Genomic DNA, 15,664 nt, shown 5'->3' on the forward strand with positions numbered 1-15,664 from the left:
ATGGATGGAAGCTGAACAAAGAAGAGAAGCAATCTAAAACTAGGGAGAAATTTCCTGACGGTACGAACAATCACACCAGTGGCATGACTTGCCTTCAGAAGTTGTGGGTGCTCCAGTACTGGACGCTTTTAAAGAAGAGACTGGACAGTCACTTGTCTGAAATGGTCTAGGGTTTCCTGCCTGAGCAGGGGGTTGGACTAGATGACCTCCAAGGTCCCTTCCAACTTTATTATTATTATTATAACAAAGAAAGAAAGAAAGAAAGAAAGAAAGAAAGAAAGGAGAAAATCAACCTAGAACTAAGGAGAAACTTCCTAACAGTGAGAACAATTAACCAGTGGAACAACCTGCCACCAGAAGTGGTGAATGCTCCAACACTGGAAGTTTTTAAGAAGAGACTGGACAGCCCTTTGTCTGAAATGGTCTAGGTCAGGGGTAGGCAACCCAAAACACTCAAAGAGCCACTTGGACCCGTTTCCCACTGAAAACAAAACACTGGGAGCCACAAAACCCTTTTGATATCTAAAATGAAACTAACACTACATATATCCTTTTTTACCTTTATTATATGTGTGTGTGTGTGTGTGTGTGTGTGTGTGTGTATAATAAAGGTAAAAAAGGATATATGCAGTATTATCTTCATTTTAGATGTCAGAAGAGTCTCTGTCTCTCTCTGTGTGTGTCTCTTTCTCTTCCTCTCTCTCTCTTTCTCTCTCTTTCTCCCCCCCCCCCCATCTGCTGCTCACCTGGCAAGCTGGCTTCAAGCTGTTCTCCAACAAGCTCAGGGCTAGGCAACCTCGGCTCTTTTATGACTCATGGACTTCAATTCCCAGAATTCCTGAGTCAGCAAAGCTGGGCTAGCTAGCTCTCTCCTGCCCTTCCTGCTTCCTGTTTCCTGCAGAGACGCAGCAAAGGGAGGAGCCCCGCCCAGTAAGCTTTTCTGCTCCTCGGAGAACACTGTGAGTCCACTCTTTTTTACACACACACACACACACACAGACACACACACACAGACACACACAGAGAGAAGTAGGGAAGCGCAAGTGCCTCTCTCTGTCTCTGTCTCTGTCTGCAAATGGCAGAGGAGGCTGGGAGCCACCGGGGAAGGCTCAAAGAGCCGCATGTGGCTCCGGAGCTGCAGGTTGACGACCTGTGGTCTAGGGTTTCCTCCCTGAGCAGTAGGTTGGACTAGATGACCTCTGAGGTCCCTTCCAACTCTGTGATTCATTAAATAAATTTGAATTTGCAAGACCACCACGTATGCACACATGTGTGAAAACATACTGGATAAACATAACCATGACAATAAATGTGAATGTGATGGGATTCCAATTCGATGAGATTCAGGTGACTTTGTCTATACTTGTGACCTTGCTTGTATGTCCAGTTGATCTGCGTGGGAACCTGCGCTAAAGATTTTAACACACCATCAGTATCTATTCAATATATTCAATATATATTCAATATATTAAATGCATTAAAATGTATCAATCCCAAGGAGTATACAATCTAAAGTTGACAGTCGGAGAGAGGAGTAATATTAGGATAGTCATGTGTAGTTCGAACCAAACACAGTGTTAAAAGAAAAATCTTCATCAGGGTCCAGTCCAAGCCAGGAATAAACAAAATGGAGACTGCTTTAGAAAGAAGATTGCAGTTTATTGAAGAGGAGAGCCAGATAGAAAGATGGCTCTGGGAAAGCTGACCACATGTAGTACCTTCTTGGGCTTTTGTGTTTGGAGTTGTTCCTGTGGCATGAACTTTGACCTGAGTCTGAGTGTGCCTTTCTGGTATTCTGATGGTGGTGGGTTAATCCTATTATGTCCCAAAGGTCATATCCTGCTCCCCTGGGGCTGTGGTTGATGACTATGTCCTGTGTTGGATTTTTAGGTGTGAGGGATTGTTGATTCTAGGGATCTTTGTCTTTCTAATCCCAGCCTTCTGACTCCAATCTTTCTGACAGGATTATCACATCTGCATTTCTGCAGACCTGGTTTCTGTTTGGGGCAGAGAGACTGGGGGTGTTGGTGTTGGTTTCTGCCTTTAAAATCCTTTGGGGAAATATAATATTCTGCCTTTTTAATATTTCCCAAAGTATTCCTTTCTCTGGATTCTTCTCATAATAGATGTTGGTTATAGGTCAGAAATCTCTGAAATGTGAAAACTTAGTTGTCAACGCTGCTAACATCAGATGTTTTTGCATTGACAACAGATGGAAATGCAGCCATCTTTTACCTTTTGCTTTTAGAGTTAGATGATGCTGGGAGGGGGGATGTGAACGAGAGTCCAGCTAGACATAATAACACTGGACCTAGCGTGAGTATCAAGGTTATTGAAATAAGAGATGATAAGAATTGGTGGGCTGGAGAACTGGAGGGGAAGCCTGCGTTTCAAGCTAATTGGGGAATATGATTTATGACTGTTAATTGGAGGAGGGAATTGTGCTTTGATACTAGGTGCCCAGGGGAGGGGAATCCAGTTTTTGGCTTCGATTATGCAATGCCGATGCTATGCTACTCAAAATAAAGAATTTTTTAAGGTAAACAATGCCTCGAAGTTCTTTTGAAGAGTTTCATCTGTCGGAACCATGACCTTAGTCTAATAATAATAATAATAATTTAAAAAGTGGATGGAAAGTTATCAAGGAGAGAAGCAACCTAGAATTAAGGAGAAACTTCCTGACAGTGAGACCAATTAATCAGTGAAACAACCTGCCACCAGAAGTTGTGAATGCTCCAGCACTGGAAGTTTTTTAAAGAAGAGACTGGACAGCCATTTGTTCAAAATGGTATAGGGTTTCCTACCTGAACAGGGGGTTAGACTCGATGACCTCGAAGGTCCCTTCCAACTTTATTATTATTATTATTATGAATTATTGCACAGTCAGCCAGATGTTCAGACTGGATCTGGCATTTTGTCTACCTATCGAGTCCTTCCCAAGGACGACTTCTTCTTCTTCTTCTTCTTCTTCTTCTTCTTCTTCTTCTTCTTCTTCTTCTTCTTCTTCTTCTTCTTCTTCTTCTTCTTCTTCTTCTTCTTCTTCTTCTTCTTCTTCTTCTTCTTCTTCTTCTTCTTCTTCTTCTTCTTCTTCTTCTTCTTCTTCTTCTTCTTCTTCTTCTTCTTCTTCGTCCTCCTCCTCCTCCTCCTCCTCCTTATTATTATTATTATGGATCATCGCACAGTCAGCCAGATGTTCAGACTGGATTTGGCATTTTGTCTACCTATCGAGTCCTTACCCAGGACCTGGGATAGGCAGATGTGGATGTTTGATGGTATTACAGATATCGTCGCAGGATGGAAGCAGTTCCTAGTAAGGCCGCCTTTTGCAATTGACTAATAGCGAATTTGTCAATGCCAATGGTGTTCAAGTGGTGCTCCAGTTGTTTTGGGATTGCACCCAAGGAGCCTATGACTATTGGTACTACCCTTGCTTGCTTTTGCCACAGTTTTCTATTTCTATTTGTAGGTCTTTGTATTTTGTTATCTTCTCCAGTTCTTTCTCGTCTATTCTGCTGTCTCCAGGCACTGCCACGTCCACTATCCAGACTTTTTTGTCTTTCTTATCGACAATTGTTAAGTCTGGGGTGTTATGTTGCAGGTGCTTGTCTGTTTGAATTCTGAAGTCCCAGAGCAGTTTAATTTTATCATTTTCTATGACTTTCTCTATTTTATGATCCCACCAGTTTTTGCTTACAGGCAAATGATATTTTTTGCAGATCTTCCAATGCACCATTGTTGCTACTTTGTCATGCCGCTGCTTGTAATCAATCTGTGCAATCTTCTTGCAACAGCTTACCAAGTGGTCCACTGTTTCTTCAGCTTCTTTGCATAGGCGGCACTTACTGTCTGTTGCTGTCTTCTCAATTTTGACTTTGTATGCATTTGTCCTTAAGGCTTGGTCTTGTGCAGCCAGAATTAGTCCCTCGGTCTCTTTCTTCAATTTTCCTGCTCTTAGCCATTGCCAGGTTTTATTATTATCTGCTTTCCCAGCTATTTTTTTAATGTATTGGCCATGTAGTGCTTTGTCTTCCCATGCCTCTATTCTGTTCTTCATTTGGTCTTTCTTGTAGGCCAGTTTGGTCTCTCCAGTAGTTAGTAAGCCTTCCTGATATACTAATTTCAGTGCATCTTCATCATTGTTCTTCAGATATTCTTCCAAAGCCATTTTTTCTTCTTCAACCATCTGATGTACTTGTAGCATTCCACGCCCACCTATTTGCCTTGGTAGATAAAGTCTATCAATGTCACTGCGTGGATGAAGGGCATGATTCATTGTCATTATTTTTCTGGTCTGCCTATCCATTGCTTTTAGTTCTGCTTGAGTCCAGTCCACTATTCCAGCTGTGTACCTAATGACTGGGATTGCCCAGGTGTTGATTGCCTTTATGGTATTTCCTCCATTGAGTTTGGATTTTAAGATCTTCTTCACTCTCTTGATGTATTCACCTCTAATCTTTTTCTTGACTTCAGTGTGCTTGATGTTGTCAGCTTGAAGGATACCCAAGTATTTGTAGTACTCTTCCTCATCCAGACTCTTAATGTTATTTTCGTGGGGCATCTTGATTCCTTCAGTTTTCACTATTTTTCCTTGTTTGATAGTAAGTGTGGCACATTTGTCCAAGCCAAACTCCATTACAATATCTTGGCTATATATACGGACAGTGTTGAGCAGCGATTCTATTTCAGATGATGTTTTTCCATACAGCTTCAGATCATCCATATAAAGGAGGTGGGATAGTCTGGCAGATGTTTTTGATGTTTGATAGCCATGTCCTGAGTTATTCAGTATTGTTGACAGAGGAAACAGTGCAATAACAAATAGTAATGGTGATAATGAATCTCCTTGAAATATTCCTCTCTTGATATTAACCTCTCCCAGCTTCTCACCATTGATCTGCAACTGTGTCTTCCATTGTGCCATCGATCTTTGCACAAATTTTCTGATGTTTCTACTGATTATTATTATTATTATTATTATTATTATTATACCCTGCTAAAACATTGGCTGATTTTTCCCAGGAAACCTACAGTCTACAGTCAGCAAAGCTTACCTTGCACAGAGCTATATATTTTATCGTTTTCTCTCTTTTTGTTTTAAAGGAGCACACACGAACAGAAGCCCGGCGCAAAAACCTGCTTATTTTGATTTTACATTATTTAACGGAAGAAGGGTAAGCATTCCTTCGCTCTATAAGATGCACAGTACGAAAATATAATTCTTGCCATATACCAATTTCCTAAGAGTTTGCTATAATGAAGGTCAGTTTTCTTCCCTCCTGGAGCTCCCATCAGTCCCAGCCAATCTCACTCAGCACGACTGGCGTTGGAATCCAATACATTTTCAAAAAAAAAAAAAAAAATGCAGAGAGAGTTGATTCCTGAATCGGCGATCCTCGGTCCGGTTTTATACTTTTTCCTCTCTCTCTTTCTCTCTTTTTTTTCCCCCTGTACAAAACTTGTGTCTTAAATAACTACTGCTCTGAAGTTTCAATCACACGCTGACCCTTTCTGAATCTGTCACTCCCAGGTATGTAGACGCTGCTAATGCACTGGAGCAAGAAGCAAAAGGTGGGCTGCGCCGTTTTGAAGTGTGCGACAATGTCGATCTGGAGACCATTTTGATGGAATACGAGAGCTACTACTACGTCAAGTTTCAAAAGTACCCCAAGATTACCAAGAAAGTTGTCGACTCCAGTACGTTGCGTTGCTCAGAATGATTTCTGTTTGTTTGTTTTGAATAGAATAGAATAGACCTGGGAGGGACCTTGGAGGTCTTCTAGTCCAGCCCCCCGCTCAAGCGGGAGAACCTATGCCATCTCTGACAAGTGACTGTCCAGTCTCCTCTTAAAAAAAATCTCCAGTAATGGAGCGCCCACGATTTCCGGAGGCAAGCTGTTCCACTGGTTAATTGTCCTCCCTGTTAGGAAGATTCTGTTTCTGTTCAAAGTAATATTTAATATTTTTATTAACTGCTGTTTTCTCCTTTTCCACAGCAGATAATAAATCAAGAAGTGGAGGGAAAGCAAAAAGGTAAGAGAAATGTAGCTGCTGGATGGCCTTTGGTAATAATTCTTCAGTAGCCACGTTTACTGATTCATTTAATTTCCTCCCTCACTTCTGAAATGCAAATGGTATTGCATTTAATGTGTTAAGTGTTTTGGATGGATGCATGGATGGATGGATAGATAGATAGATAATGCAGAGAGAGAGAGAGACTAATAGATAAACATGACATAGATAATAAATAGATAAATAGATGATGGATGGGTGGGTGGGTGGAAGGATAGATATAGATAGCGAGATAGATAGATAGATAGAGATAGATAGATAGAGAGATAGATAGATAGAGACAGAGAGATAGATAGATAGATAGAGATAGAGAGATAGATAAATGATAGATAGATAGTGAGATAGATAGAGAGATAGATAGATAGATAGAGATAGATAGATGATAGATAGATAGATAGATAGATAGATAGATAGATAGATAGATAGATAAATAAATAGATAAATAAGGTAGGGTAAAGTAGAGTAGAGAACAGTAGGGTAGAGTAGAGTAAGGAATAGTAGGGTAGGGGAGGGTAGGATAGAGTAGGGTAGAGTAGAGTAGGGAAGGGGAGGGGAGGGTAGAGTAAAGTAGAGTACGGTAGGGTAGAGTAGAGTAAGGAAAAAGTAGGGGGAGGGGAGGGGAGGATAGAGTAGGGGAGGGTAGAGTAGAGTAAAGTAGGGTAGAGTAGAATAGGGAAGGGTAGGGTAGAATAGGGTAGGGTAGAGTATAGAGTATAGTAGAGTAAAGCAAGGTAGAGTAAGAGGGTAGGGTAGAGTACAGTAAAATAGAGTAAAGTAGGGTAGAGTAGGGTAGAGTAGAGTAGCATAAGGTAGATAGTGGATGGAGAGAAAGAGAGAAAGAGAGATGATGGGTGAATAGATAGAAACAGGGGCAGCTGCGGAGGGGGTCCAAAAAATCAAGATGACAATTATAACCCACATGATCAAAGCCTCACCTATTGGCCAGGTGGCCAAAGCCACCATCTTGTCTTTGCCCCCCCCCCCCTCCCACAGTCTTATGAACGCCTCTGGTATGGAGGATAATACAGAATTGCAGCAGAAGGAAATGAAAGGAATTCACGAGAGAAAATTCAGGTGCTCTCTGTTGATGAGTTCTCTTAATGTTGGGGAAGTAACACAAGACAGAATAATAAAACATTCAGATTTCAAAACTGAGATTTTTTTTTTTTAGCCTGCACAAGCAATTAAAAAAGGCTTGGTAGAAGAGAAAATGCTCCACCGGACACACACACGACGGAAGGATCCAGCAAAGTCTTTGCCAAAATGAAGTTTCTATTTTCTATCTTTCCGTGCTGTTCTATCCTCCTCAGTAGAGCGTAAACCATCTTGAATGGAGAATATAGTAAATCTTAAGGCTGGGGGCAGGGCTCTTCCAACTTGGCTCTTTTATGACTGGTGGACTTCAACTCCCAGAATTCCTCAGTCAGCCATTTTGATGAAACTGCGGGCTTAGATCCAGACCAGGAGTCTTCCAACTTGGCCCTTTGATGACTGGTGGACTTCAACTCCCAGGATTCCTCAGTCGGCCATTTTGATGAAACTGCGGGCTTGGATCCAGACCAAGGGTCTTCCAACTTGTCCCTTTTGTGACTGGTGGACTTCAACTCCCAGGATTCCTCAGTCGGCCATTTTGATGAAAGTGCGGGCTTGGATCCAGACCAGGGACTTCCAACTTGGCCCTTTTATGACTGGTGCCTGGCTGAGGAATTCTGGGAGTTGAAGTCCACCAGTCATAAAAGGGCCAGGTTTGAAGACCCCTGGCTTGGGGGAAGACCCTGTTTTGGGTAACCTGGTTTAAAACCATCAAGAGCCACTTGGTTAAAAGAAATGTTTCAAGTCAGCCTTAGAAATGAGGTGGTTGAACCAAGATTGAACCATTTGGAGCCAAACTATCCCGTCTTACTCTGCATTATTTTGGACAAACCGATGTCTCCGAATCTCTTAAAACTAGCCCTACCTGTAGCCCAGAGCTTGGTTTAAACAGGAGAATGAGGTGCCTGTGTCTATGGAGCCTTTCTCAGGAGCATCTGCGTGGAGGTCAAAAAGAAAAAAAAAACCAAAATGGTGGTGGCAGCTGCCTTCTTCTATCTGTGGCATATGTAAAGGAAGGGGAGCAGGATGATGGCCTAGAACAGACATGTCAAACTCGCGGCAATGGGGTGGGTGCGGCTTCCACGTGACGCGTCCGGCCCGCGGGCTGACAGTTTGACACCCCGACGTAAAAAGAGCATTCACAATCAAGGAGGCAGTGGGTTCCATCTTGCTTAGAGACAGATATTTCTCTCTGATGTCATGGAAAAACCCAATGAAAAAGACAAGAGGCAGCAACACAAAACAAGGTTTTATTTTGCTAATCATTTGGAACATAGCAAACATAATAACACAACATCACTCACATTAGTAACCCATTGCAATGAGGTCCAGTGACATACACTAGTGGCCAAAATTGTGGAAACCTTTTGGGAAAAGTGTATGTTTGAGGTTTCATGGCTAATAACACCACTTTTTTGGGGGGGAGCAGTACCATAAAATTATATATCAATGGAAAGATAATGTAATCAAGAATGTAATGCAACAAAGTTGGTTCAATATCTGTACTGTATTCTATGAAAAGTTATAGCTAAATAACCAGAAAAAGGAAGCACAACTTGCTTAGGTTGATCTCAGGTAGCTTTCCTTCATCTGGTTGTAGCCAATGAGCATGAGTGTTTAGAAAGCCAATCGGGTGTCATCTTGTTTTGGCAATGAGCCAATCAGATCACCGTAGGATCCAGTTATTGATGTCATGTATTGAAGCCGAGAGGAGGACATTTGTCAGCGTGTTATGTGATTGCTATCAAGTTGGTTGGGTTTTTTGTGTTCTTTCATTTAGTGAGTTTGTAAAACCTAATAAAATTAAAGTCATGGTGCAAAGAATTGACTAGTTGCCCAGAAAGTGATGTAAAATAGTATTATTAAGTGAACGAGGCTATAGTTATAAAGAAATTAGAAGAAAAATGGGTGGAAACTTAACCAAAGGTGGCATTTCTACTGTACACTTTTCCCAAAAGGTTTCCACAATTTTGGCTACTATTGTAGCAGGTCCAGTTATAGGCCAATGGCAAATCAATCTGGTCCAGTCCCAACTTTTTATACCTTTCTCATCCTAAAATCTTACACTTTCTGCTGACTTTTTGCTGACCCTCTGCTGAACATAACTTTCCACATCCTTGTGGTACATTGGAACCCGCATCCATCAGCTACTTTCAGTTCCACACATCTCACAGTTCCAGTCCTTATGTTCTAAATATATTTGAAACGAGCAAGCTTAGCAGAATCATATTACGTAAAATACAGTTGCCAACTGCAAAATTAAGCCTAGCACAGACTTTAGTTCAATACTTTTTCCATGATTTAATTCACCTGGGCCTGAATTGCATAGCCGATATTTTCGTTTTCCACACTGGGTACAAAGAGAAAATATTCTGCTGTGAACTCCGCGTAGGCGTCAGGAAGGGCATCTGGCCGGCCAACGCTCAGCTCCATTCAGTCATCCCAACTCCACCCTGATGCAAAGGATTTACAGGGTCGTTAAAAGAAAAAGAAAATATAAGATAGATAAGATAAGATACCCTTTATTGTCATTTTTTTTACTGTGGGCACAACGGCACACATCGAAAAATGAAATTTGGTTGCCTGCTCTCAAAGTGAAACACATACATGACACACACCTAAACATACTATATACAATGTATGTATAGACCCACACCCCTACATATACATAACAAATAAATATTAAATACTGTCCATCTTGAATATATAATGGAAGGAGGAAGCTTGAGAGTTTGCAAGGTTAATGCTGTATGGAACGAAACTGTGGCTGAATCTGGTTGTTCTTCTATGGATACCACAAAGCCTCCTCCCAGAAGGGAACAAGGAAAACAGATCGTGAAGTGAGTGTGTAGCGTCCCAGATAATCTTACAGACCCTGCTCAAACAACGCTTGTGTGCCACATCCTGAATGGGAGGGAGGGAACTGCCAATGATTTTTCTGCCATCTTCACCACTCTCTGAACTGCCAATAATCTTTTCTACTGTCCTCATCACTCTTGGCACCGCCTTCCTGTCCGAAGCAGGGATGCTTCCAAACCAGACTGTGATGCTGTAGGACAGGATGCTCTCGATCGTCCCCCTGTAGAAAGTGGTCAGGACAGGGGAAGGAAGAGGTGCTTTTCTCATGCGATGCAGAAAGAATAGAACTTAGAATAACAGATTGGGAAGGGACCTTAGAGGTCTTCTTGCTCAGGACAGGAGACTAAACCAGAGGTCCACAACCTGGGGTCCACAGCCCACTAGTGGGCCGTGAGGGGTTTGCAACCGGGCAACGGAAAAGGCAGGTGAGTGCGCGGGCTCACCCACGCATCCTCACTTATGCGAGCAGTGGGAGAGCGGCACAGTCCATTTAAGTGAGTGGCAGGCGTGCATGCACGCCACTCATGCACATGGACACACGTGCTTGCCAGCCGCTTGCACAGAACCATCCCCTGTCCCTCCCCCCACCGGTCCACAAAGCTGGAAACATTGGGGAACTCTGGACTAAACAATTCCCAGACAAATCTGTCCAGTCCCTTTTTAAAAACCTCCAGTGTTGGAGCATTCACAGTGGTGAGGACAGGGGAAGGAAGATGTGCTTTTCTCATGCGACGCAGAAAATGCAGGCCCTGCTGTGCCCGCTTCACCAGGGTCTCACTGTTGAGCGACCAAGCCAGCCTACTCGTTAGCTGCACTCCCAGGAATTTGATGTTGGTAACCATCTCCACAGGTGAATCATTAATGCAGAGAGAAGTGTGGCTGGGCCTGCCTTTTCTGAAGTCGACAATGATCTCTCTGATTTTTCTGGTATTTAATACTAGGCTGTTTTTCTTACATCAGTTCACCAATATCAGTGGGGAGGGGCTTTTATTAGCCTATTACGGCAACCAATGGGACTCGAATCGTTGGCACTCTCGCCTGTCCACGTCCCCGGCGGGCCTCGGATCCTTTACCGCAGTGTTTCCCAAACTTGACAATTTTAAGGCATGTGGACTTCAACTCCCAGAATTCCACAGCCAGCGTTGCTGGCTGTGGAATTCTGGGAGTTGAAGTCCACATGCCTTAAAATTGTCAAGTTTGGGAAACACTGCTTTACCGCATTCAGAAAAATACTCCACTACAATCCTTCTTTTCCCATGCAGGGCCCCCAGCGGCACATGCCGGAATCTCCCCAAGATTAGCCAACATCAAGGGAGGCCTCAATCAAAAGTGTCGCCCACAAGAGCCGCAGAGCTGAAAGCCGCCTGCAAGGATGCCGTGAAGCAGGTGAATCTCCCTTTCGTTTGTCTGCGGCTTTTAGTTGTCACCAGGTGGCAGGGAAAGTCACAAACGGCTATCAGGGGACACCGCAATTGTTGTAAATACAGGCCGAGAGCCTAAACTTTGATCGCAGGTTCTGTGTGGCTACTGAAACGGTCCTAAGTGTGAGAACTGGCTGCAGGTCACTTTTTTCAGGGCCATTGAATGAACGGCTTACAGCCAAGGACTGCCTACCTATGAAGCAATATTTTATAATAATAATAATAAATAATAATAATAAAAAGTTGGAAGGGAACTTGGAGGTCTTCTAGTCCAGGGCTAGGCAACCTTGGCTCTTTTATGACTGGTGGACTTCAACTCCCAGAATTCCTGAGCCAGCCACACTGAGGGGAAAGAGAGAAGTTTCTAAGCTGAGCCAGGCTGGCTGAGGAATTCTGGGAGTTGAAGTCCAGGAGTCATAAAAGAGCCAAGGTTGCCTACCCCTGGTCTAGACTCTAGGCCTAGGGTAGGGGTCTTCAAACTTGGCCCTTTTATGACTGGTGGACTTCCAGAATTCCTGAGCCAGCCACACTGAGGGGAAAGGGAGAGGTTTCCACGCTGAGCCACGCTGGCTCAGGAATTCTGGGAGTTGAAGTCCACGAGTCATAAAAGAGCCAAGGTTGCCTGCCCCTGTTCTAGTCTAACCCCCTGCTCAGGCAGGTAACCCTATACCATTTCAGACAAATGGCTGTCCAATCTCTTCTTAAAAACTTCCAGTGCTGGGGCATTTACTGCTTCTGGAGGCAGGTTGTTCCACTGGTTAATTGTCCTCACTGTCAGGAAGTTTCTCCTTAGTTCTAGGTTGCTTCTCTCCTTGATGAATTTCCACCTGTTGCTTCTTGTCTTGCCTTCAGAGGCTTTGGAGAACAGCTTGACTCCCTCTTCTTTGAGGCAGCCCCTGAGATATTGGAAGGCTGCTATCCTGTCCCCCCTCGTCCTCCTCTTCATTTAAACTAGACATACCCAATTCCAGCAACCGTTCTTCATATGTTTTAGCCTCCAGTCCCCTAATCATCTCTGTTGCTCTTCTCTGAACTCTTTCTAGAATCTCAACATCTTTTTTACATTACATTATTATTGATTATTCTATTTATTTGTATCCTGCCTTTATTATTTTTTCAAACAATTCAAGGTGGTGAATACATTCAACACAAATTCTTCTTCCTCCTATAATAACAACCTGTGAGATGGGTTGACCTCACAGGGTGGATTTTGTGGGAAAATAAGAAGGAGAAGGAGGAGGAGGAGGAGGAGGAGGAGAAGAAGAAGAAGAAGAAGAAGAAGAAGAAGAAGAAGAAGAAGAAGAAGAAGAAGAAGAAGAAGAAGAAGAAGAAGAAGAAGAAGAAGAAGATGATGATGGAGGTGTATTATATATATTCACCACCTTGAGTTATTTGAAATATAATAAAGGCAGGATACAAATAAATAGAGAATGATTGGCACAAAGTCTCCCAACTAGCTTTCATGTCTAAGATGGGACTAGAACTCAGAGCTTCCTGCACATTGGCCCAAAGTCTCCCAAATGGCTTTCATGCCTAAGGCAAGAGTAGAAATCGTCGTCTCCTGATGATTGGCCCAAAGTCACCCAGCCAGCTTTCATTCCTAAAGCAGGACTAGAAGTCACTGTCTCCTGGTGATTGGCCCAAGGTCACCCAGCCAGTTTTCACACCTGAGGCGGGACTAGAACTCACAGTATCCTGCTGATTGGCCCAAAGTCACCCAGTCGGCTTTCATGGCAAAGACGAGACTAGAACTCGCAGGCTCCCGCTTTGTAATCTGGTGCCTTAATCCCTAAACCAAACTGGCTCTAACTGCAGAATATATTTTTTTTCCCCTTACAGGAGAACGAAGGTCCTTTAAGTCGAGTTGCATCAGAATTTGGTTTAAATGTATCTGCAATCCACAGAGGAGGTGGAGAAGGCCCTCATCCTAAAAGGGTTAGTCACAATCCTACAAACAGTCAGGGTCTTATAGAACATTAAGGCGTCCAAGGGGAAAGACATAATAATAAACAACAACAACAACAATATTATTAATAATAATAAAGTTGGAATGGACTTTGGAGGTCATCTAGTCCAACCCCCTGCTCAGGCAGGAAACCCTCTACCATTTCAGACAAAGGGCTGTCCACTCTCTTCTTGTAGACACCTTGAGTGTTGTATAATATATATAGATAGTCTCTGACTTAACGACTACAATTTCCCTTGCCCAGCAAGGTGGTTGTTCATTGCGTTGTGTCGGATTCCGTGACCATTTTTGCTACCGTTGTTAAGTGAAACCCGCTTCCCCCATTGCCTTCGTTTGTCGGAAGTCGGCTGAGAAGATCACGAATGGTGATCGCAAGACCCCCAGGATGCTTCAACCACCCCTAAATACACGCCTGAACTTTCAGGCTTGTAGATTTAAGGACCAGTCGTAAGTCCCTTTTTTTTCAGTGCCATTGTAACTTTGAACAAACAGTTGTAAGTCAAGGATGACCTGCATTCCTTTTGGGGAAGGGGCAGGATTTGCAAATGAAGAGTGAAAAGAATTGTAGTTTTTAGCTTCATGTCGTGGTTCCGACAGGTGAAACCCTTCAAAGAACTTCGAGGCATTGTTTACCTTAAACTAAGAATCTTTATTTGAGTAGCATAGCATCAGTACTAACACAATCGAAGCCAAAATCTGAATTCCCCTCCCCTGAGCACATAGTATCAAAGCACAATTCCCTCCTCCAATTAACTGTCATAAATCACATTCTCCAATTAGTTTGAAATGCAGGCTTTCCTTCCAGTTCTCCAGCCCACCCATTCTTATCATCTCTTATTTCAATAACCTTGGTTCTCACGCTATGTTTAGTGTTGTTATGTCTAGCTGGACTCTCAGGCACATTCCTCCCCCCTGCATCATCTAACTCTAACTCTAATTCTAAGAGTAAAACATAGGAGGAAAAGGGTTGCATCTCCAACTGTTGTCAAAGCAAAAGCATCCGAGGTTAGCAGTGCTGAGAGGAGATAGAAATCAACATAGGAGCCAGTGTTTTTTAGCATACAGGTTGTCCTCGACTCGCGACCAGAACCGAGCCCCAAATTTTACGTTGCTAAGTGAGAAATGTGTTCAGTGAGTTTTTGCCCTGTTTTACGACCTGCCTTTCCACAATTGTTAAGTCAGTCACTGCCATTGTTAAGTTAGTCGCGCCATCGTTCAGCGAATCCGGCTTCCCCCATTGACTTTGCCCATCAGAGGGTCGCAAAAGGGGATCACACGACATCCCCTCCCGGGGGACACCGCGACCATCATAAATATGAGTCAGTTGCCAAGTGTCTGACTTTGGATCATGTAACCACAAGGATGGATGCCACAGTCCAAAGTGTGAGAAATGGCCGTCAGTGACCTTTTTCAGTGCCATCGTAACTTCGAACGGTCACTAAATAAACTAAGTCGAGGACTGCCTGTATTCGTAAACATACTTGAAGTTGCTAAGCTTGAGAAACATATCAGAGGATCAACTGTGGCCTTGATTATCACAGAGGTTTCTTGATATAGATTAGATAATCTTTATTGTCATTTTTTCCTGTGAGCCCAATGGCCCACATTAAAAATGAAATTTAGTTGCTTCCTCTCAAAGTGTACACATACATAACACAGATTTAAAACATACTATATACAAGGTATGTATAGGCCAGGGGTCTTCAAACATGGCCCTTTTATGACTGGTGGACTTCAACTCCCAGAATTCCTCAGCCAACGTGCCTGGCTGAGGAATTCTGGCAGTTGAAGTCCACCAGTCATAAAAGGGCTGAGTTTGAAGGCTCCTGGTCTGGATCCAAGCCCGCAGTTTCATCAAAATGGCCGACTGAGGAATTCCGGGAGTTGAAGTCCACCAGTCATAAAAGCACCAGGTTTGTAGACCCCTGAGGTAGATTTTAAGAATAGTGGACTTCAGTTCCCAGAATTCCTCAGCCAGCGTGGTTAGCTGAGGAATTCTTGGAGTTGAAGTCCGTAAGTCATAAAAGGGCCAAGTTTGAAGACCCCTGACATAATGTGAGGAGAAAATAATGCTAAGTCAGAAAGAGCTAAACTGGTGTTTCTCAACCTCGGCCATTTTAAGAGGTGTGGACTTCACCTCCCAGAATTCCTCAGCCAGCTATGCTTTGTCCCCAACCTGCTCTTCTACCTTGTGGCATCACATAATGCAGGGGTCCTCAAACGTGGCCCTTTTATGACTGGTGGACTTCAACTCCCA

General features: G+C 43.2%; 1 protein-coding gene across 6 annotated transcripts in view; it reads left to right on the forward strand.

Moving 5' to 3' along the window:
- The window catches only part of KATNAL2 (katanin catalytic subunit A1 like 2), a 48,097-nt gene that overhangs the window by 12,295 nt on the left and 20,138 nt on the right, over positions 1–15,664 (forward strand). For 5 of the 6 annotated variants that reach the window (XM_039361126.1, XM_039361125.1, XM_039361124.1 and 2 more), the window contains exons 2-6: positions 5,101–5,171; positions 5,528–5,694; positions 5,994–6,030; positions 11,283–11,406; positions 13,281–13,376. In XM_039361126.1, the coding sequence (XP_039217060.1) occupies positions 5,101–5,171; positions 5,528–5,694; positions 5,994–6,030; positions 11,283–11,406; positions 13,281–13,376 (495 nt within the window). The remainder of the gene's footprint in view (positions 1–5,100; positions 5,172–5,527; positions 5,695–5,993; positions 6,031–11,282; positions 11,407–13,280; positions 13,377–15,664) is intronic. The other variant, XM_039361122.1, reaches the window with a different exon arrangement.

This window comes from Crotalus tigris, unplaced genomic scaffold, assembly GCF_016545835.1.
Source record: "Crotalus tigris isolate CLP2741 ecotype Arizona unplaced genomic scaffold, ASM1654583v1 scf7180000019204.250258, whole genome shotgun sequence".
Lineage (NCBI taxonomy): Eukaryota > Metazoa > Chordata > Lepidosauria > Squamata > Viperidae > Crotalus > Crotalus tigris.